The sequence below is a fragment of the Mesocricetus auratus genome, unplaced genomic scaffold, assembly GCF_017639785.1.
Source record: "Mesocricetus auratus isolate SY011 unplaced genomic scaffold, BCM_Maur_2.0 Super-Scaffold_100004, whole genome shotgun sequence".
In the NCBI taxonomy this organism is placed as follows: Eukaryota; Metazoa; Chordata; class Mammalia; order Rodentia; family Cricetidae; genus Mesocricetus; species Mesocricetus auratus.
This window is the reverse complement of record NW_024429189.1, coordinates 44,581,565-44,603,724: the sequence shown is the minus strand read 5'-3', so window position 1 is coordinate 44,603,724 and position 22,160 is coordinate 44,581,565. Positions and strand designations below refer to the sequence as shown.

The 22,160-nt window shown below is 44.4% G+C and overlaps 1 protein-coding gene across 1 annotated transcript in view; it reads left to right on the top strand.

The window, feature by feature from the left end:
- The window catches only part of Pde11a (phosphodiesterase 11A), a 365,214-nt gene that overhangs the window by 317,999 nt on the left and 25,055 nt on the right, over positions 1-22,160 (top strand). Inside the window, exons 17-19 of the mRNA XM_040745629.1 lie at positions 812-875; positions 6,024-6,098; positions 10,854-10,937. Of these exons, the coding sequence (XP_040601563.1) occupies positions 812-875; positions 6,024-6,098; positions 10,854-10,937 (223 nt within the window). The remainder of the gene's footprint in view (positions 1-811; positions 876-6,023; positions 6,099-10,853; positions 10,938-22,160) is intronic.

Here is a 22,160-nt window from a genome sequence, read left to right as displayed (position 1 = left end):
TGCGATTTACTCTCCATTCAGGACTTCTAGTGTTAGCTGAAAAACAGCAGACCAGGGGCGAGAGACATACCTTCATTTCTACCCTCCCACCATATCTGAGAACATTCTGTGAATGATTTGAATTATTTCCAGTGTTTCCGTGGTTCAGTGTGAATACTAGTTTAATCTACCCCTGGAAAACCTGACTCGCGTTGTTCCTGTGTTTTATGCATGCAACATTAAGGAAAGCCTTAGCTGGGCATGTTTTTGAGAATGTGTATAGAACATGGTAGTCCCCAGGTAGTAACCCAGATGACACAGTGTGGCTCTGTCTGGTGAATCTTGGCTCTGTGGAACTGTGAACACAAAAGAGTCCCCTACACAGCATGAACCTCACCTCTTTGGTGTGGATTTCTGTCCTTTGTCATCAGTGTTAAGTCGATAAACATATTCGCTGGCCACACAGCATTATATACCAATCACCTTGCTTAGAGTTAAGCTAGGTGGAGGGGATGGGGGTAGGGGAACCAGGGGGAGGGGAGGCTCTTTGCACATTATTTAACCGGAGCCTGCTTGACTTAGGTGTAGAGAGAGGACTGTTTGTTTTCCTGGATTTGCTGCAGACAAAACAAAAGGGCACAGGGAGGATGTGAGAGGTCTTTGTCTTCTAGGCAGCAGTGGCTGCGTGGCAGGGGGACGTTGAACAGCGTGGGGCCTTGTTTAGGGGAGAAGATGTAGGCCGACCCTGCTTTCACTTTATTTATTTATGGACCTAGGGTTTGTTTAGGAATGCAGCAGAGGATTATTCAGGCCGTTCGGTTCTGTTTTTCAGATCGATGTTAATGACAGCCTGTGACCTTGGAGCCGTGACCAAACCATGGGAGATCTCCAGACAGGCAAGTGGTGATTAATGGCACAGCTCAGCAGAGGAGGGCCTGGGGGAGATGGGGGGAGGGAGGGTGAGCACTGAGAACAGAGTCTGCATAGGTGCTGGCCTGCACAGAGCTGCAGCCGACTAAGTCAGAAGGCCGTCTTAACCCACAGTCTTTCTCCCAGGGCTTCCACTGAACAGTGCTGTTTCTGGCTGCAAGATTCTTGCAGTGTGCTAAATCTGAATAATGTTTTGACCATCCTTCAGCAGACAGTTCACAATACTGTTTTTGAACAAGTAATCCTGTTTTAGCGCAAGAACCTGTTTATCACTCATGAAAAAGAAGGCAGGAAAGTGAGATTCTGTTTTGTTTCCAAATACTATTTAAGTACCAGAGGGCTCTATGGCCAAATTGTACCGTGTCCTATTTAATTTTTACAGAGACCAATAGTAGTTTTACGGTTTCCCGATGCACCCAAGCATTATTTTTAAGCAATAGTAGTCTTGAATAAAGTTAGCTCCCTAACTATTTGATTACCAAGATCATTGGTTACTAAGAGGGGCTCTTCTCCTCCTCTTTACCTTTATTTTATTTTACTGTTTTCTTGAGGCAGGATAACTTTATAGTCTCTAGGCTGCTCTCAAATTCTCTGGCTCAAAAAATGCCTCTGCCTCAGCCTCCTGAGTACATGACTGGCTAGCAGCAAACTCACTAAGCTTTGTGAGACACCTATTATTGAGACGGTGGGATCCTAAAATGACATTTGGGGGGAAAGAAGGTATATTAATAAATGACTGGTTAATATGTGTTGTTTCATTTAATGTATGGTAGGTAGTTGGTACATAGACTGAGTAACCACAACACAAAGTTATCATATCATGATCCCAGAAATCTATAACCATTACCTGAGAAGAAAATGACAGTTTTCCGTGTGCAAGAATAGATATAAGTAAGGATTTGTTGAAGGAGAAGAGCCTGGACTATCCGGGTGGGTCCCAACCCCAGTCACAGATGTCCTTGTAGAAGAGCAGAGGGAGCACAGAATTCAGACGAGAAGGCAATGTCAGTGAGACTCAGACAGATCCTGGAATGATGGTGTCTACACCCCAAGAAGTGCTGGCAGCTACTGAAGAGAGGCAAGGAACAGAACAGAGCCTTCAAAAGAGCACGGAGCCAACCCCTGGGCTTCTGCTCATCGCCCTGATGTAGACCAAGAACTGTGTAAAAAGAGCTGCTTCCTGTTGTCTTAGCCATGGAGTTTGGAGTGATGTTTGGAGTTTTAGGATAATTGACTTGGTCATTACATTCACTTTACAATGGGAAGGATGGGGCTTAGAAAGGATAAGTAGCCAATGTGCTCTGTAGATAGTAGCTGGTAAAATAAACATAGACTTGTTCTTCTCCTCCCTGGCTACTTGAGGTTAACTGCTGTCATGACTAACACAGAAAATATGCAGACCAGACGTCCATCGCCAATTGGCTACTTAAGCGGAAACAGTCATTGATGACCTTCACACTGGGAAGGCGACAGTTCCTGAGCCAGGAATTTGAAAAAAAAAAAAAACTAGCCAAAATATACAGGCTCACACTAGATGTAAGCTTTGTGTTTGGATTCAGAACTTGTTCTGGTGGTGGACAGACAAGGGAGTTGAGTGTGATCCATGATTCCTTGGGTTATGAAAAGAATGAATAAGACACAGGCTTGCAAGACACAGGCTTAAACAGTTCTAAACTTTTGACACTAAGACATGATAGTGTCATTTGCAAAGCTCATGCCCAAGAACCAGGCAATGAAGTTACAGCAGCAACAAAAACTTTCTGGTTTATGTGAGTTTACAGTTTTCCATTAGGCCGTACTCAAAGTGGCCAGCACCTCTATTCTCATTCTGGACTGGGATGATGGGCCACAGAGGGACTGACAGTTAGAAATCCAATGCCTTCAATAATCCATCGGTCCAGACTTGTCACATGACCCTATTCCACCAAGAAGTACAATCCATACCTGTGTCCAGAAAGCAGTAAGTCAGAAGCAGTTTGTGAGAATGTGTTTAGCACAGTTTGCCCTTAAGATCACCAGAAGTGTCTCTCACTGTCCTTTCAGACAAAGCATATCCATTCTCTCCCCAGGGATGACAATTTGGATGGCCCATGAGTCAAAGCGTCATGCTCACTGTCTAGAATCTCCAGATGATTTGTGCCATCCCTACCACAGGTCTGGGTGTAACTCAAGGACCTACACATGCCCAAAATACAGCATCAGAGAGCCACCTCCACACACAGGATACCACCTCAGCAGTCGCAGTCAGCAAGGGAAGAGATAAAGGACATTTGCAGCCAATGGTGTGTGGAGATCCCAAGCCCTCCAGGCATTCATTATGAAGTCTCCACCAGCAGTAGGACTGACTCCCTGGGAAGTTTCCCACCCATGGCTTTCTTTCCATGACTTTTTAGCTCTTCTAGGAAATGATTCCTTTCCCACTATCTCCTATGATATTATTTGATGGTTAGGTAGCTTCTTAAGCCTACTTATCACCTGAAAAAGGCAGCAAGTTGGTTTTACATAGTCACAGACTTACAGTTTCTTAAGCACAAAAGTGCTCCTAAACATTCAACAAAAACAAAAGGATACCATGATTCTTTTCTATATGAACATCTTAGGTTCTTTTTGCTTTCTGACATTCAGGAAGAGACAAATATAGCAAATCTGCTTCTCTCTTATTCTTCATCTGAGAACCCGAGGTCTCACTGCTTTCATGAGAGAACTCTGAAGTTAAATTATTTTCTAAGCCTTTTTTTATTTATTTAAAAAAAAATTAGCTGGGCCAGATGGCTCATCAGGTAAAGGTGCTTAATGACAAGATCTGATGCCCTGAGATCCATTCCCCAGACCCATAAGGTAGGTGCAAAGAGAGAACCAACTCCTGCAAGTTGTCCTCTGACCACCACGCCACACACACACACACACACACACACACACACACACACACACTATTTATTTTTAAAAAGAATTTGCTGAAAGTCAGCTAATTCATTCAGATATTTTATCCGTAAGTATGCGGGCCATACCATTGGTTAGATTTCAAGGCTGTCTTAATATTTTTCATCTAAAGCATACCTTAATCCTAACGTTTCTTGTTTGGCATTAAGAAGCAGCTTCATCTCTGTTCCCACAAGACTGGATTTTTCTGTTCCCTTTCATCCTCATCATACACCTGCTAATCCTTCCTGAGTTCACCTCGAGGCTTCCTGGGGAACAGGCAGCAGCTGCTAATGTATGCTGTTGGCATTTTGTTTTTCAATCACTTCTCCCGAAATTATACGTTCCTTAGGAATGGTGCTTACTCTCCTTCAGTGATAACTACACGAAGTCACAGAAGAGTCAGTCCTCTGTGCAGCCTCCTGTCTGCCTGTCTGATACCTGGCTTCCAGCTGATCCATGTCTTAAGCAGTCTCTCTCTCTCTCTCTCTCTCTCTCTCTCTCTCTCTCTCTCTCTCTCTGTCTCTCTGTCTCTCTCTCTCTCTCTCATTTTCTTTTCTCCCTTTTTTGTGTTTTTAACAATCAACACCTTACTTTAATACCAGTTCTCTCCTATGCCAAGGTTAGGATAGGAACACAAACGATATTTTTTATTCTCGAGTCACATTATCAGACACACGAGGTCACATAAAGAACTTGGGAGGTTGACTAACACCTCCTAGCATCTCTGCCCATCATGTGAGAAGGTGCCAGACCACACAGAAGCAGGTGGCTCTTCCAGGCACTGGGGAACCTGTAGGGCTAAGGTAGCTCCTGTGGTAGTGATGGAAGAGGAGCAGTTCCAGGCTACTGGAGGCCCAGGGAAATGCACATCAAGAATGAAGGTGGCAACCCACACAAGATCTGCACAGGATCGAGCCGACAGTCAGCCAGCATTGCAGCAGCAGCACTGGCAGAACTGCTGACTTATAAAACAGAGGGGAGGGGACATGTTGGGAGAGGCCCAGAGTGGGGTTAGAGCAAAGAGAGAAGCTGGGGGTCTAAATGATCAGGATACATTATGTACATTATAAATCTGTGAAGTGGCTAAGGCAGGAGAGGGGAGAACCCAGGTCCAGAATCTAAAAGTGCAGGGGACCTGGGAAGCGTGAATCACTTCCTATTACTCCTGTGCAGCTGAATTCTTGAATGGAACCCACACTTCGCACCAGAAATGTTAGAAATCTGGCCTTACTGGATATTTGGGCCTCTTGATATTGCTGCTCTCATCTTTACTGTGTGTATATATGTACACGTGTAAGTTTAATGTTGTCTTTAAATTTTATTATCCATGTCTTCAGGTACATATAAATAAACTATCTTTTTTTTTTTTGCAGTGCTGTGACTTTATGTACATTAAGTGTGCACTCCATCACAAAGCTATAACCCAGAACTCTTTTTCACTGTTTGAGACATGTTCTCACTAAATTCTGTAAGGTATCTTTAAACTCACTATCACCAGGCAGATCTTGCCTCAAAACCCTGAGTAGCTATGATTGTCGGCCCTTGACACCAGATCTGACTTGGGAAAAATTATCTTGATTCCATGTACTCAACCAAATAAAATCATCTCACTTTATAGGGTATAGGATTCTCTTCTGTAAGAGTATTAAAATGGAGAAAAGGCAGTTTGGGGACCCAGGCTCCTTGCCATCCATTGTCTAGAACTCCCCCCCTCCGAGTCTCCCAATACACTACAATCCCAGTTAATTCATTCAGAGATTCGCTAGCTGCACACCTTAGTGTCCTAAGAAATACTCGTTGGCGTTTGTCTGTTCTATCAATTATCTTTCCTCAATGATCCTGAGAACCACAAACTGAGGGACTAGAAGGAAAAAAAGCCTTTGTATTGTGGCTGTGGATCATCCATGCTCGTGGGTGAAAGCGGGGAGGGGGAGGGGATGCAGGTGCCAGTGATTGGGGGCGGAGCAACCATTGCATTATGGGTATAGCGGAGCTGAAGTGCTGCAATCTACATCTTGCACACCAGTGCAAACTGAGAATTAAGGGGCCTACCATAAATCAGCACTTTCAATACCAGACTCAGCATCCTGACGACCATGCTCTTCGAATTAAGATCATTTCCATGCAGAAATAACTTCTGAGCCTCATGGTGTGCTACACCACAAACGATTTAAAACGATTCTGTGTTTCAGGTGGCTGAACTTGTAACCAGCGAGTTCTTTGAGCAAGGAGATCGGGAAAGGTCGGAACTCAAACTCACTCCCTCAGTAAGCTTGTCCTTTTACTACCGCAGCTTGAAATGGGAAAGACTGCGAAGGGGTTCGGAGAACTGAAAGCTTGAAACTTTAACTAAACAAGAATGCTGACCACCGCGCTCCCGGGGTTTCTGATTGAGACTGCTGAACTACTTAACAAGCATTACCCGAGCACCCACAGCGGGACAAACAAGCAGGCACAAGGGATGTGTGTGCAGGGCGGAGTCCGAACAGCTCAGCGCCAGCGCGGGCTTTTTACGCATGCCCACTTTAGAACAGAAGTAACAGCAGAGTTAAAGTCCAGCCGTCCAGCCTCAAGGAATTAGCTGGGTTTTATTCTTCAGTTCCAAACTTTCAAACTTGCCAAAGCAAGTCATTTCAAACCATTTTTTTTTTTGTTTTGTTTTGTTTTCAAACTGAAACGTGGGGAATCCAGGTTCTGGGGCTGTTGGCATGCTATTTATGTTGGATTACCTCATGCTGCCCTTATTTGAAAATGCTGATGGTAAGCTGGGGATGCTGTCCCTGCCTTCAAGATAAAGAAGCCTTGGTCACCACCCTCAGGGAGGGACCAGCCTCTTCATGCCTGGACACTCCAAGAGTGGGAGAAGTATTTTAAAGCCTAGTACTACAACACACACAGTAGGCTGATTGAAGCACAAAGTCTTGAGCATTTGGAGATATTAGTAAGATCTTTGCATTTGCACACACCACACTTTGCTGATTTTCAAACATCAGAGAGGCAGCAGGACCCTGTCCTACCTTGAACAGTTTCACTTGAACAGAAAGCACAGCCCGCAGTCTGTCTGAGGTTGAAGTTTCTGTTAGTGACTTACCTGTGAAAGGCCGCAGGACGACACAGGTTGAAACGCACGCTTTGAGATCTTAGTTTTCAAGCAGTAGGCATTTATATGGGGATCAGAACACCATTTATTCTTTCTGGTGGTCATACCAAATTTGGTTTTGAAAAGAAAGGTATTAGTTTAGAAGACATAGCGTTCATTTGTAAAACCTATAACCCAAATTTCTCTAAGCTACATATCTACATTAAAATAAAAGCTTTTTCCTCCCTATGACAACTGTTTTTGAGGCATTCTCTGAAGAGTTTACATTGCAGCAGCACAGGTCATGTAATTAAATGAAGAAAAACCTGATAAAATTACAGGCTCAGCTAAAGCCTTCTCTGAAGACAGATTAAATCAGTTCCATGGTAGATATACAAGTCGTAGGTGCCCCTCTCTCCTCACAAAAGGTTACTTAACGTAGCTGTCTCCTCAGGAAAGTCTAGCTTCTGAGTGGGAACTTTCCCTTGCTGACCCATCTTCAGAAAGCTTGAAACGTTTAGCCTTTCAGGAAGCACCCCTAGGGTTCTGTTGGCCAGAGATCATCACAGTAACTTTCTGAGACCACACTGAAGCTGGGCCACGGTCAGAGGGGTCACGTTAGAAGCAGTGAGCTGGCTGATAAAATGGGCTTGAATACCAGCATGCACCACACACAAAGCTCAGCACAGTGTACCCAGAAATGAGGGGACATCATCTTCCCCACCTTCAGGGACCCCAGGAAATATCAAGTGATAAATAATTGTGAGTGCTCAATTGTGAGGTGTGTAGACAGAAAGCTCAGGATAGTGGGGGTGCCCCTGCTCACTCTTACCTCTTCAAATCTTGATTAAGAAGTGACAAGCCAGAAATAAACCCTTACAATGATGGTCCACTGATTCCAACATAACTTCTGAGACAATTTGGTGGGAAAAACCAAATCAGCTAATGATCCATGGCTAAGTGGCTATTTCCAAGTAAAAGGGATTGAAGTTCTGGCCCTTCTTCTTAATGTACCCACAAGTAAATTCATATTGTTTGCTAAAACAGCTAAATCTGTCTAAAAGCTAAGATAATAAAAGTCTTCAAAGAAGACAGAGGTCTAAATCTTTTTGAGTTTGATTCAGCCATGGTGTCTTAGATATGATACCAGAAATACAAAAGGCAGAAGATAAAATGATCAGAGATGCTAGCTTGTATTTTACCAAAATTAAACTGGACTTGATCAAAGCTTAAACTATGTCTATACCAAATGATATTATAAGGCAAACAAGGAGAAAATCTACACAATAGGGAAATTATTTACAGATTGCATATATGACATGGGACTCATAGTTACAACATTAGAATAACTAATAACAAAAAGAGACAATGCAGTTAAAATTGGAAAAAAACACACATAAGCATATCACTCACGAACATACTCATGAAAGAACACATAAGCAACAATCACACAAAAGGATGGTTAAAATCTTTAACCATCATGAAAATGCAAATCTCAGTCACAGTGACAGTAAGAGGGCTGTTATTAAAGAGACAGACAATACAAACACAGATCAGTTTTCGGAGAAGCCAGGACATAACGAGATGCATGATGAAATGCAAACTAATGCAGTTACTTTGAAAATCGAGTCTGGGATCCTCAAAACGTTAGACATAGGGCCAGCGAGATGCTTCAGCAGGCAAAGCACTCACTATACAAGCCTGGCGACCTGAGTTCCATCTCCGGATCCCACAGAGACAGGAGAGAACCAACTCCTGAGAGCTGTCCTCTGACCTCAACGTGCATATCACGGCGTCGTCATCACCAACGTGAAAAATAAAGTTTAAAATAAAAAGCTCAACATGGAGTTACCATATAACCCATTCACTTAATAGGTTTATCCCCTAAGGAAATAAAAAGCACACCCATACAAAAACTTCCACACAACTGTTCACACCAGCGTCACTCATAGCAGCCACAATGTGGCGACAATCCTAGTGTCCATCAGCTGATGAATTAATAAACAAAATGTCATAAATCTCTGCCCTGAAGTATAATATAACAAAAAGTGAATAAAGTGTTGATACTTGCTACCTAGGTATACTTTTAAAGTCAAGCTACATGAAAGAAGCCGGTCCTAAAATAACATTCACATATGGTTCCATTTAAACAAGTTGTGTAAAATAGGCAAATCAGTACAGGTACGAATAAATCACTGCTTGCCTAAGGCTGGAAGTTTGCAAGAAGGTAGAGTTGCTATTGTTGATGTGGATTTTAAAATTATGTGTAGTGATAATCATACAGTTCTGTGTGTATACTGAGATTCCTTGAAGTTTTGAGATTGTTTCTATACAATGTCCATCAGAAACAGAGCAGTTAAATAAGTGATTGAGGCAATAAATCATACCGTTTGAGTTTGGGTGTGGTCTCAGTCCTGAGGTTTCATGTGCTAAAACTTAATTCCCAATGTGTGTATTGAGAGCATGGAAACTCAATCCCATTCCAATCAGGAGAGGCATGGCCTTTGGAAGTTATTAGGACTAGACAAGTTCACTAGTGGGGAACTCCATAATCAAATTAGTGTGGATCATAGGAAGGGAGAGGCAACAGAAGTCAAAAAAGTTCGCTCCTTGTCTCGTGCTGTATGCTGTCCTGAGATTCTCAGGGCATCCAGCAAGAAAGGTATCAACAGATGCAAGCACTCCAGCCTCCATGACTGTGAGTCAAACAAACCTTTTTCTTTACAAAGCTACTCTCAGCCTCGGGTGTTTCGTTATAATGGCACAACATGTATAGACACACAGAAATTTTAAAGGAACATTTTGGAAGCAAGCTTTATGTATCTCAGAACAACTGTCACTTTTTCCAGTACATTCCATAGTCTTCTCCGAACTCTCATTTCTCAGAAAGGATGAGCAGGGTCTATGGAAGTCAGTGGCTCTCTCCCTACTGTAGGTAGAGACATTTTCCTCCAATTTGGTAACTAGTGATATCTAACACACACACTCCCTGTGTGGTTCATCAGTCTGAAGGATGCAGCCTTTTCACCATCTCAGGACTAAGGATGAGGCTTGGACCTGCCCTCATGACTTCTATAGACACCAGAAAGATGTGGGTGCCGCATCTTTCCTCGATTTTCAATAAAGAAAGACAAGCTCTAACTAGGCAGTGCCGCCTTCCAGATCAGCGGGCATAAGGTAACGTCATAGGCCCCAGCCTTACTCCTTAAGAACAAAGGGAAGGACATTCCCACTAGAGTTCAGCTGGCTGTTCATTAAAGAAATCCTTTTTAACCGTCTAATTCAAGTTGATTGAAGTCTTCCCAACAGAAATAAATCACTCTGGCTTTTTAGAAATGTGCAAAAACTATATCAAGCATAATAACATCATAAAATTTAAAGGCTGGGGTGGAGAAAGGACGATGCCTGCCACCAGCATCCATCCAAAGACAAGCACTTAGTAACCTACTAATATCAGAACCTTACTAGAAAACATGTGATTGCCTAGCCAGCACCCAACCCTTAAAATCCTCATAAAATAATTTATGTTTAATACAAGGGAAAAAAGAAAATTGCTGTCAAGGATCTTTTCCACTCTCAGATATCTTCTTACTACAGAAATAAAAGCCTGCCTTATTTTGTGGCAGTGAGATGTATCTCCTTCCCCTTGACTTTTACCCAGTTCCCAGTGACCTGGTGACTTGATTTACTAACAGTTACCTGTACCTGCAGACAGATTTTGGCCCCGAGGAGTTGAACGCTGTAAAGTTCAAATAAATTCACTTATAAATCACCTAGGATGTGAAAAATACTTTATTTCTTATCGTAGGTAAAGGGAAAGAAGCTATGTGTAAGGGTTGTGATTTGTGGAATATTCCGTTGGTAAAATCTGAAGCGTTATTTGACAAAGTGACTGTAAGATACTCCAGTGAATTAAAGCAGGGTTTCAACTTCTTTGTTCTAGGCTATTTTTGACCGGAACCGGAAAGATGAACTACCCCGGTTGCAACTGGAGTGGATTGACAGCATCTGCATGCCTCTGTATCAGGTACTGCTGACTTGTGAGTGTCTGTGTGTCCTGCCTGAGATGAAGGAGAGCATGGGTAAGGTTTGTTCAGAAACATTTGAAGTTTGAGACACTTGCAGGATATGAACTGTAGACTTGTTTCACACTTTGGACCCAAGAGCTGATGCTTCCATGATGGGGACGTCAGCTCTCTAGCACTTTCTAAAATGTAATCTCCATGGCCTCACCTTCTTTGTCTGTAATCTGGGGATCATAATATTTCATCTCTGCATTCACCAAACGGTGCCCCCATGAAACACCAAACACATTAGAGTATTGAAGGCTTAGAGAAGTCTAATAAGAAAGAAGCATACTTAGCCTTGACTAACTCTTATTTGCTTTTAATTTTTATTAATATCATGCGAAACACCAAAGTTTCATCAAACATTGCCTTTTTGCTTTGACCCCAGGGTCTGGACCACTGGGCTATGTATGGGAAGCATCTCCATATTCAAAATCTGCCTCCTTCTTTAAGCAAACATAACTGTGCCAAGCAGTGAATCCTGAGCGATACCACTAATGAGTTCTTGCTTCACTGCCTGGTGCCGAGCCTGCCCGGGGCAAGGAGACATGTGTCAGCTTTGAATGGTTCACATTCTGCTTTTTGAGTCCCGATCAGGGCCGGCATCCGTTTGCACTAACAGTTTAGTGTACATTGACTTTTAATTCTACGGCTAAGCATTTGCTTTCATCTGTAAACCCCGGCGAGTTCTTTACCCCCAACCTAGCTCAATCAGTCTGAGCCATGTTCCTAACTTCCAAGTGAGATGCACGCAGAGAAAGTGAAACCGCTTTAGTTTCTCATTCTCTGCTACTCCATTAAGAACACAGGATTGTTTTTTAAGGACTTCACAACCATTAAGTCTCAAACTTACCCACCACTTCATTTTCAGTACTGTTACGAGCTACAGAGACCTGTCACAGTCCCCTGAAAACACACAAATTAGAATATTGTCTTCAAGACAGAAATGTAATTCTAATAACCACAAATGATAAAAATGAATTCACTTGTTGTTTCATATAATCCATTAAATGCCCAATATCATAAAATCAATCAGATACAGTTTTTAAACTAATCTAAAATCAATTGTTATGGTTACAAATGGCTATAATATTCCCTCATCTAATAATGAAAGATTGGACCATGAGAATGATGTAGTTTGTTATAAAGGAGATCCTAACTCTCGTGTCTTCCTGTCTGCTCTCCAACCCAAGACACTAAATAAGCAGGCTCCCATATAGAGCCCACCTGTGCTGGGTCAGGAGCCTTTTGCTTTGTTGAGTTGCCTTTGGTTGGTCACATCAAATTATGATCTAGTGTTACTCAGTCCCCCATGCATAGGTATTAATGGGATAGATACATTACTCCTTTAATTAATAAATTCCTCTTACTGGAAGGGAGTAAAACTCAATTAACTTCACACGATGATAAGGATCTGCATGCAGCCCCCACACAAGTCTGGTGTTTTCTTTTCTGATCCACAGTTCTTTGAGTTTATTGTGTATTTGCTACTAAGTACTTTAAAATCTTCGGGTTAAAAAGGAAGTTACTTGAAGTTAAGCAGAAGAGATTAGTGTTGAAGATTTAGGGACTAATATTTCCACAGTGATGATGTAGCATCCTGGTTTTTGGTTGTTTTGGTTTGTTTGTCTGTCTGTTTGTTTGTTTGTTTGTTTCATGTGTCCCTTGCTCATCTTTGAGGTTACATACACCTGCTATTTTCAGGAACTGGAACACGCCTTTAACTGTGTCCTTCTCAGCCTCGACCTTGGCTTTAGTGAGGAGGCTTCCCAACCCAACAGCCTGATTCTCCTTCCAATGGGAAGTCCTCCAACTGATGTTTCTCTGTGTCAAAAGCCACATCACCCTACAGGCGAAAGCAGCTCATAAAGCTGCTACTCGCAGTTCACTGTTCTTGTCTTCTCTCACGCCAGGCAGAGACAGGCTTGCTTGCTTCTGGTTTCTTGTCACCACTATTTTTTTATTTCACAGTTTCAGTTGTAAATTCTTTATAAGCCTTTGAAACCAACCATTCAAAGAGCCATCCAACTGCAAGTACAGCTAGCACTGGAAAATCCTCCCTCGGCATCTCTGTTGTGTTCTCTCATGTGGTGGTGGCTCGCCACAGTTCAGGGGACAATCTCACACAGACTGATGGTGTTCCCCCAAAGGAGATGTTATCAGTCGCTGGGCAGGAATTGCAGCTACTGGAAAGACACTGGTCCCTAAGGCAAAGTGTTTGGGACAAGCAGGGTTACTACAGAAAGGCCATTTGGCTTTTGAACATAGAAATGTAATAATGAGGTTCTGAGAGGATAGGCAGGAGACAAGCCAGGTAGGATGCAGATGGCAGAGATCCCTACTGCGCATGGGCTGAGCTGACATTGTCTGAAATACAAAGCACAAGAGTTCAGTGTGGTCTTGCTAAGATGATTGGGGTGCATGGTCAGTAATACTCACAAGACAGACATCCCCTCTAATGGCAAGAGCACAGGCTCCAAGAGACAAGGTATGGGTGGCAAGAAAATTGTGTAGAGCCCAAGCAAAGAGATTGTGGTGGGAAGGGCTGAGATGGTCCTTTGCAGGGTGCATGGAGCGTTGGAGGCTGGAAAGGCCAGAGGCTGCTTTGTAGAAGACTAGAGCAGCAGGGAGTTGGAGGAGGAGGGTGGCCCTGCAGCGGGGCAGGAGATATAAGCATGGTTTAAGTGCGGCTACTTTACTCCATTGACTTTACTGGGAAATTCCGGTTTACTTTGCGACTTTCAAAGGATTCTTCTTGTTAAACATCCTAATTGATCAAGCACTTTCTCCCTGTGCTTCTGGTTGTTGAATTCCGATCTCCTCTAAGCAAAGGGGAAAGAGAGTCGCTACTCAGGTGCCTGAAGAGTCCCCCATGGGAACACATTCTGATGCCCATTAGTTGAAAAAAAATCAAAACTCTTGTCTGCTGGACAGTGTTAATCCCCAGACAATCTGTGACTATGTAAAAGGAAAACAAAACTCTTAAATCTAATCGTTACAAAACTACTGAAGTAATAAATAATTGGGCAAAAGTGGCTGACAGAAAATATATGAAAACTTAAAGGGCTGGGGGTGTACCTCAGTAGTAGGGTTGTTGATTAATTATATAACTAAATGCATGTTTGTAAATAAAGCCCCTAGACAATAGCATGTGGATCCTGTGCATCCTATAAATCTGTCTGAAATGAACATCAAACTCTGTGACATCACTTTATCTCTTACTGCAGGCCAGGTGGGAGGGTACAGTGGGATGGGATCCAACCCTAGCTCCTTATGGTTACAGAAGGAGACATGGCCTGACTGTCTGCCCATGTTTATCTTTTAAATCTTAGGGTTCCAAACTTTTGGAAAGAAGACAAAGAGAGGGGTGGGGGAGAGAAAGGGATGGCAAACAGCAGAAGTCATGATTTATCTGTGACAGCATTTTAATCAGGCAGCATAGAGGAGGCCCAGAGCAGGCGGGGAGCATCAAAGCGTGTTCCCCAGGAGAAGTGTAAAGCCCTGGTTAGTTAGCTCTGTCCTAGCAGGATGTCTTGGAGGAATACATTGACATCTGATTCCAGAGCTCTCTGCTGTCTTTACACCCTGCTGGGGAGCCATTAGCCTGCTGCTCAACATCTTTGGAAGAAAAAAAAAGTGAGAAAGAAGGAGGAAAAAAAGGCACCATCAAAGTTTGAAGTCACTGTTGAGGCAGCCTTAGGGATAAACAGAAACCCTCCTGTCGCAGTCTCATTTTGAGCTGCTGTTTGCAAGAGCAAACTTAAGTTTTTGCCCTTATTTTTGTTCTCAACTTGAACCCCAGAATACCTAAGAATGGCAATGATGCCCAGAGGCCTGATGAATCTGTTTGTTCAATACTGACAGCTTTTCCAAGGAAATCAGATTTTCATCTCATCCCCAAACTGGAGGATGGATTTCCTCGTTGACACTGCAAAGGCAGTACCCTGGAATTTAATCCCCAGCACCTGGTAAACCAGCCCTGGTCATGCACAACTGTATTCCTATAACCCTGCAGTAAGGAGATGGAAGCAGGAGGACCAGAGCTTAAGGGTCGCATCTGCTACATAGTGAGTTGGAGGCCAGCAGGGGCTATATGAGACTTTGTCTCAAAAACAAACAAGCAAACAAAACCAACAACAAGAAAAATAGTGACAGAAGTTCCACAACAGACAACAAATTTGGAATTTTACTTTGTTTATGGATTTATTTTAACCAATAGTAATGATTGTCTTGGAACATGCAGTCCTCCTGGTACAGCTATTAATGTGCTCCCTAAGAAAAGTGAAGGGGAAAGTCTTCAAAGTATATTTGAGGAATGGAAAGATGAGTCAGCAGTTAAGAGCACCATCTGCTCTCTCAGAAGACCTGGGTTCAATTCCCAGCACCCACATGATGTCTCACAACCATCTGTAGCTCCACTTCCAAGGGATCCAACAGCCTCTTCTGACCTTCAAGGAAACCTGGCACTCATGTGGTATAGACACACACATTCAGGCAACACACCCATTGTCCTAGTTAGGGTCAAAAGCAACTTGGGGAGGAAAGTGTGTATTTCAGCTTATAGTTCCACGTCCCCAGTCCATCACTGAGGGAAATCAGGACAGGAACTCAAGCAGGACAATAACCTGGAGGAAGGAACTGATACAAAGTCATGGGGGAATTCTGCTTACTAGCTTGGTCCTCATGGCTTGCTCAGCCTGCTTTCTTATAGCTCCCAGGACCATCTACCCAGGGATGGCACCGCCCACAGTGAGCTGGACCCTTCCACATCACCATCAATCAGGAAAATGCACCACAGATTTGCCCACAGGTGGGGACATTTCTTCACCTGAGTTTCCCCTTCCCAAATGACTCTAGCCTATATGAAGTTGACATAAAGCTAGCCAGCACACCCATACACATAAAATAAAATGTTTTAAATAATAAAATATAGTATAATATACTTGAAATTGTGGAGGTTGCAAGTTAGAAATCAATAAACTAGAAAAGAGGTTATAAAAGACAGCCTCTCTGGGCACTGGGAAAAGTCTATAAAAACAACTCAGTGTGCCCCAGTGGTTCATGGCTCGTGTCTGTTTTTTTTTTTTTTTAAGAAAAAAACCTAATGAGCTGCAGGACAACTGGTCAGAGAAAAAAACAGTTTGTTCTTTAAAAGCCTGCAAAGGCTGGATGTGGGAAGAGAGGACATTTCCACGAGATGTTTGGAAAAATGAGAGAGAGGAAGGGGGCATCGGTTTCTGGGTGCGCTTTCTCCGACATTTACTAGTCTAGTGAATGAAAAGAAGAGACAGTTGGGGCAAGTTTATTACTTGCCTTACAAAGGAGAACATGTGTGGAATGCCATCACACAGGCTCAAACAGGCAATCCCCAACAAGAGAGGGATAATGGGCATGGATAGGTTGACACTAGTGCAGGCTCTGGCCTTAGCTGCTGAAGCCCCAGGCCTGGTGGCCCACAGTCTGTCCCCACCCCACCCCCACCAGGCCCCTGGTCAGTTCTAGGCACTGGTTCCTCATGCATCTGCTCAGTCCCTCCAGGGCCCAGGGCTACTTTCCTGTCATTCTGCTGTCCACGCTACCTACTGAGTCCCTCAGATGCATTTCGTGGATGGTGCCAACTTGCTGTAGGACCATTCTGCCCCCTTTCTGGGTTGTTCTTGAGATTCCAGAGACAGCCCCTCTCCACTTGCAGAGATCAGCCACCAAAGAAGGTGCCACCAAGGTGGTGGCATCTCATCTCCCTCCTCCACCGCCCTCCTCCCGCCTCTACGCACTGTTCCTCCTCTTGTTTCCTCTCTTCTCCTTCCCGGATGCACGCAGTGGGAAACCGCCAAGCACCCTCTTGCTTGTCTGATGGGCTCTGTGCTTTTGTGGATGCCCCCTCACGCAGAGCTGGCAGGCAGTTCTCCAAGCTGAGACAGCTGGTGTTTCCGAACCACCATTTACCTGAAAGAGGGATGTCAAATCTGTAAGGTATCATGACTCAAGGTGGAAAATGCCTTGTTTTCATACTTCCAAAATACTATCCTTGATACTTATACTACACCTAATCCTAAGTGCTAATAGCAAAACCTGCTCCCCTGCAAAACATCCCACATGCTCTTAGCCAAACAGGAATGAGAGGGCAGTGCAAACATTCAAAAGGGTATTTGCGTGAACTCCCAGAAGCCCTCTGCTGTGAGCTCCCTCCTCAGCTTTGCTGCAGTGGTGGAGATGGGAACAGGCATGTGGAGAAGGGAGGCGAGGGGAAGGGGAGGAAATGAACGGGGTGGAGGGGAAGGGAGAAGGAAAACTGAGAGGCAGGGCAGGGAGGGGAGGGAGGGAAAGAGAGTCTGGTCATGGCAGTTCCCTGGTTGAAAATGCCTGGTTCCTGCTCCAATGCATTTCTTCCCGGTACCCTGGGTTAGCACTGAGGGGATATTATTCCATCCTGAGGCCCTCATCTCCACTGTCCATCTCTCCTATCCCCACCTCTTGTCGCTTGCCTACTTGCTTGCCCAAGCACAGTTTGATTCAAAGCATGGGACTCCCTAAACCTTTTTTTGGAAAAAAAAAATCTCGCTTGCCCTTCCCAGTCTTTCCTCCCATCTCCTCTCTGTCTGGGACACATCTGTCCCGCTGTGTCCCACGGCACTCTCCTCACACTGCCCCTCCCCCATGCGATCTATGTTCATCTGTCTTTTTCTCCTTGAGACTGGTTTCTCTCCTCAAGCACTGGAGCTGCTCCGTAAGTGCCAGCTGAACAAATGAATGAAGAGGTAGCACAGGGTAATTATGAGTAGAAAGGGAGGTTAGAACGTCATTGTAAGTTATCATAAAAAATTAAAACCTTTTCAGCAGACTATCACCTTTATATTTCTGCCCATAATCTAAAGTATATGGCCTATGATAGCTTTTTAGAAGGTGGTTCAGTTCTCATCACGGTTGAGCTGGCCCTCAATTCCACTGTAAAGCACCAGTTTATAGCCATGAAGTTTTCAGAACTTTGACTTTTCCAGCCAAGAAATATGTTAAGTTTTCTTTTACTCAACATTGCCAGAAAATATGATCTCCTAGTTATTTTAATAGTCAAGTTAATAGATTGGGCTAGCATACACCATATACACGGTGCAGGAGACTATGTGGTATCTCTGTGTGTATGGTTTCAGAAATTAATGTAATAAAAGATATCCAATGTATCAGGATTAAAACTTTATTTAACTTAGAAAACTTTTCTCTAAACCTAACAGTCACTAAACAAAGGTGACATCACCCTGTGCCTCCAGAGGGAAACTCTGAGTGCTAGATTCCTCAGTACAGTGAAGGCCACCATGCTGCCGACTCTTGCCTCACACTCTCTGAGTAAAGGGCTGTCGCACGCGAGCCTCATCTTAGAGTTCTTCCTCAGCATCTCACGTGTCAGGATGACTGTTTTGTAGTGACCTGACACAGCAACTGTCTCTAAACACGTACTGCTCTTGGTACAGTGCTGCTTAATCTGGTTTATTCATATGTATTTTATAAGCTCAAAAACTGCCTTCATGCTGGGTAGTGGCGGCGCACGCCTTTAGTCCTAGCACTCAGGAAGCAGAGGCAGGCAGATCTCTGTGAGTTCGAGGCCAGCCTGCTCTACAGAGCAGGGCAGCCAGGACTGTTACACAGAGAAACTCTGTCTTGAGAAACCATAAAAAAGAAGAAAAAAAAACCAGCCTTCATGAATCTATATTAGAATCTGTGGGAAAATTATGATCTTCTCCCTATTATGTCTTTTGAGACTTCCCCATAACCCTGCTGGCTAACATAAATTGTAAAAAGTATGTCTGCTTGAAATTGTCACTCAAAAAGCCACTTAATTCTATGTCCACTTAAGACTGGGGATCGTCTACTTAAACTGCTCTCCTGTTCTCTGGAAGTGCTGTTTTACCTCTTTTCCATGGCCCTCTGTTTGTCCACTGTTTCAGATGAAAAGAGAAGGGAGGGACAAAGAAAGGGAGGGAGAAGGGAGGAGGAAGAAAGCCATGGCACGTGGACCCTTTGCTGGGATAAGCAGTGATTGCTTTCCTGCACCGTACATGCTGCAAAGTTTATGCAGCTTAACACTCGTTTGACGGGCACCGTCATGAGAGCCTATGGGAAGCGGATGAGGGAAGTATTGTTGCTCCACTCGTGCGGCGCAGCATCCCCTGCAGTGAGCATCCTAAAGGTTCCCAAGAATATCCAAGAAGGCCGCTAGACCCTCACTGTGGTTCTTTACAGAGTTACAAGCTTGTAAATGTTAAACATGGCTCAGAACGCATTGCTTCATCCTAGTAAATGTGTGCTCTGATTGATGGACAGGGATGGGCTCTCAGCCCTGATGGACAGGGACGGGTTCTCAGCCCTGATGGACAGGGACGGGTTCTCAGCCCTGATGGATAGAGACGGGCTCTCAGCCCTGATGGATAGAGACAGGTTCTCAGCCCTGATGGATAGAGACAGGTTCTCAGCCCTGATGGATAGGGATGGGCTCTCAGCCCTGATACACAGGGATGGACTCTCAGCTCTAATGGACAGGGATGGGCTCTCAGCCCTGATACACAGGGATGGACTCTCAGCTCTAATGGACAGGGATGGGCTCTCAGCCCTGATACACAGGGATGGACTCTCAGCCCTGATGGATAGGGATGGGCTCTCAGCCCTGATACACAGGGATGGGCTCTCAGCTCTAATGGACAGGGACGGGCTCTCAGCTCTAATGGACAGGGACGGGCTCTCAGCCCTGACACACAGGGATGGGTTCTCAGCCCTGATGGACAGGGACGGGTTCTCAGCCCTGATACACAGGGATGGGCTCTCAGCTCTCAGCTGACACTGCAGACCAGCAGGTGAATCCGTGGGTCAGAACCTAAAGCAAAGCTAAAGCTCTCTGCTAGACTAGATTCGAAAAGAAACTTGTGACTAGAGCCCCACAATGGCTGGGTACCCCTATGCACACTTTGCAAGCAAACTTTGAATATTGTGTTACCATGGGATGAGTGTTTAAACTGTAGGCTTTAGGTGTCTCTTTACATACATACATAATTATCCCTAATTCCTGAGGGAAGACTTCATTCAGGGTCCTAGGAGTGCCTCATCATCTGACTCTTACAGAGGAGACGAAACTCACAGAAGCCGAGGGACCCAGGACAGAGGCAGGACCTCCAAGCCAACTGCCCCTGGCCTTCTGTGCCCACCACTATCCTGCAGATGGGGAAGGTGCCTCTACCTTGCTCAGCATTGCAAATAGAACTATGGATCCATCAGAAGGAGAATGCAGGGTCCCTGGGACATCAGGTTCTGTTTATCTGATTACTATCAACAAACGAATGTCAAGTTGTTCTTCATGCAACACTTTCGCCTGTAAAATGGGTTGCTGATGCCAATTAAAGAGAGAAAACTGACCTTAGAAGTTTCTATCATCTTTCTGAGAATCCCATTCATTTTACAAGAAAGGGATGTGTTTTAAAAACATGAAACCCCTTAGGATACGGCAGGAAGCTGGAATAATTTTGAGGAGCTTGACAGAAAATCCTAGGTAGCTTTGAACATTATGAGCATTAATGGCTGTTTTCCAGGTCTCAAAAGGGAATGAGGAGGATAAATAAACATAGTCCTTTTGCCAATGCCTAAAACATGGAAGAAACAAAAGCCACATTCTCCCACTCCATTGTCCCCCTTCATACCACAGTCCACAAGCAAAACCAGTGTCCCCCTCCACACACCACAGTTTCTGCTCCGAATATTTAACACAAAGTTTAAAACAGGAGGTTCACCCTCCTACGTAATTTTTACTTTATCCTTTGATGACTGCCCTGGTTAGTTTTCATTGTCAACTTGACTCAACCTAGAGTCTCCTGGGAAGAGGGGCCCTCAGTTGAAGAATTATTTGGCAGATCATCCTGGGCCATGTCTGCAAGAGACTGTCTTGACTGATGAGTGATGAGAGAAGGCCCAGGCCATTGCTAATGGCACCATCCCTAGGCAGGTGGGTGGGTCTGGGCTATATAAGAAAGTTAACTGACCTCAGAGCATGGTGGTATACGCCTTTAATCCTAGCACTCTAGAAGCAGAGGCAGGTAGATCTCCGTGAGTTCCAGGACAGCCTGGTCTACACAGTGAGTTCCAGACTATCCAAGGCTACATAGTCAGACCCCATCTCAAAAAGAGAAAAAGAGAAAGAAAGAAAGAAAAGGAAGAAAGCTAGTTGTATTAGAGCCAGTGAGTAAGCCAGCAAGCAGCATCCCTCTGTGACTTCTGCTCCTAACCCTGACATCCCTCAGTGACAGACTGTGACAGGGAGCTGTACATTGTGCAAACCCTTTCCTACCCAAGGTGCTTTTGGTCAGAGAACCTATCACAGCAACCTTTGTTCAATATTTCATGAACTTGCCTAGTACGAAGTGTGAATCTCTCAAGGAAACATAACGTCAACAGAGCGGGTATCCTCAAATATTGTAAAGTGGGAGTGGCTAGGAAGAGGCCGCCGAGGGAGGCCGGCTGATCGGCCTTTCACAAGTAGATCCTGCAAGGCTTAGGATGATAAGAAACCGATACAGCCACGGGCAGTGTCCCAGAGCTGCTGTGATAAAGTTCAGCCAAGCGGGTGGCTAGAAACAACAGACTTCCCCATCCACACCTGCAGAAACAACAGACTTCCCCATCCACACCTGCAGAAACAACAGACTTCCCCATCCACACCTGCAGAAACAACAGACTTCCCCATCCACACCTGCAGAAACAACAGACTTCCCCATCCACACCTGCAGAGGCCAGAGTCGAGGATGCAGCAGGCTGAGTTCCTTCTGGAGCTGTGACAGGGGACCTTTGTAGGCTTTTCCCCTGACATCTGGTAGTTACTTGCAATCTGGGCCCTTTTTGGCTTGTGACCATTTCACTTTTTACAAAGACAGAGGTTTGGTTTGGTTTGGTTTGGTTTGGTTTTTTTTAATCTGACCTTGCTATGAAAACACCAGGGAGGAGGGGCAATGAGATGGCTCAGTTGGAAAGGCACTTGTTACATCCGTTGGCCTGAGGGTTCAAGCCTTGATACCCACATGACGGAAGGAGAGAACCAATTCCCACAGATTGACGACCTCTTCACACACACACACACACACACACACACACACACACACACACACACACACACACACACCACCACCACCACCACCACCACCACCACCATC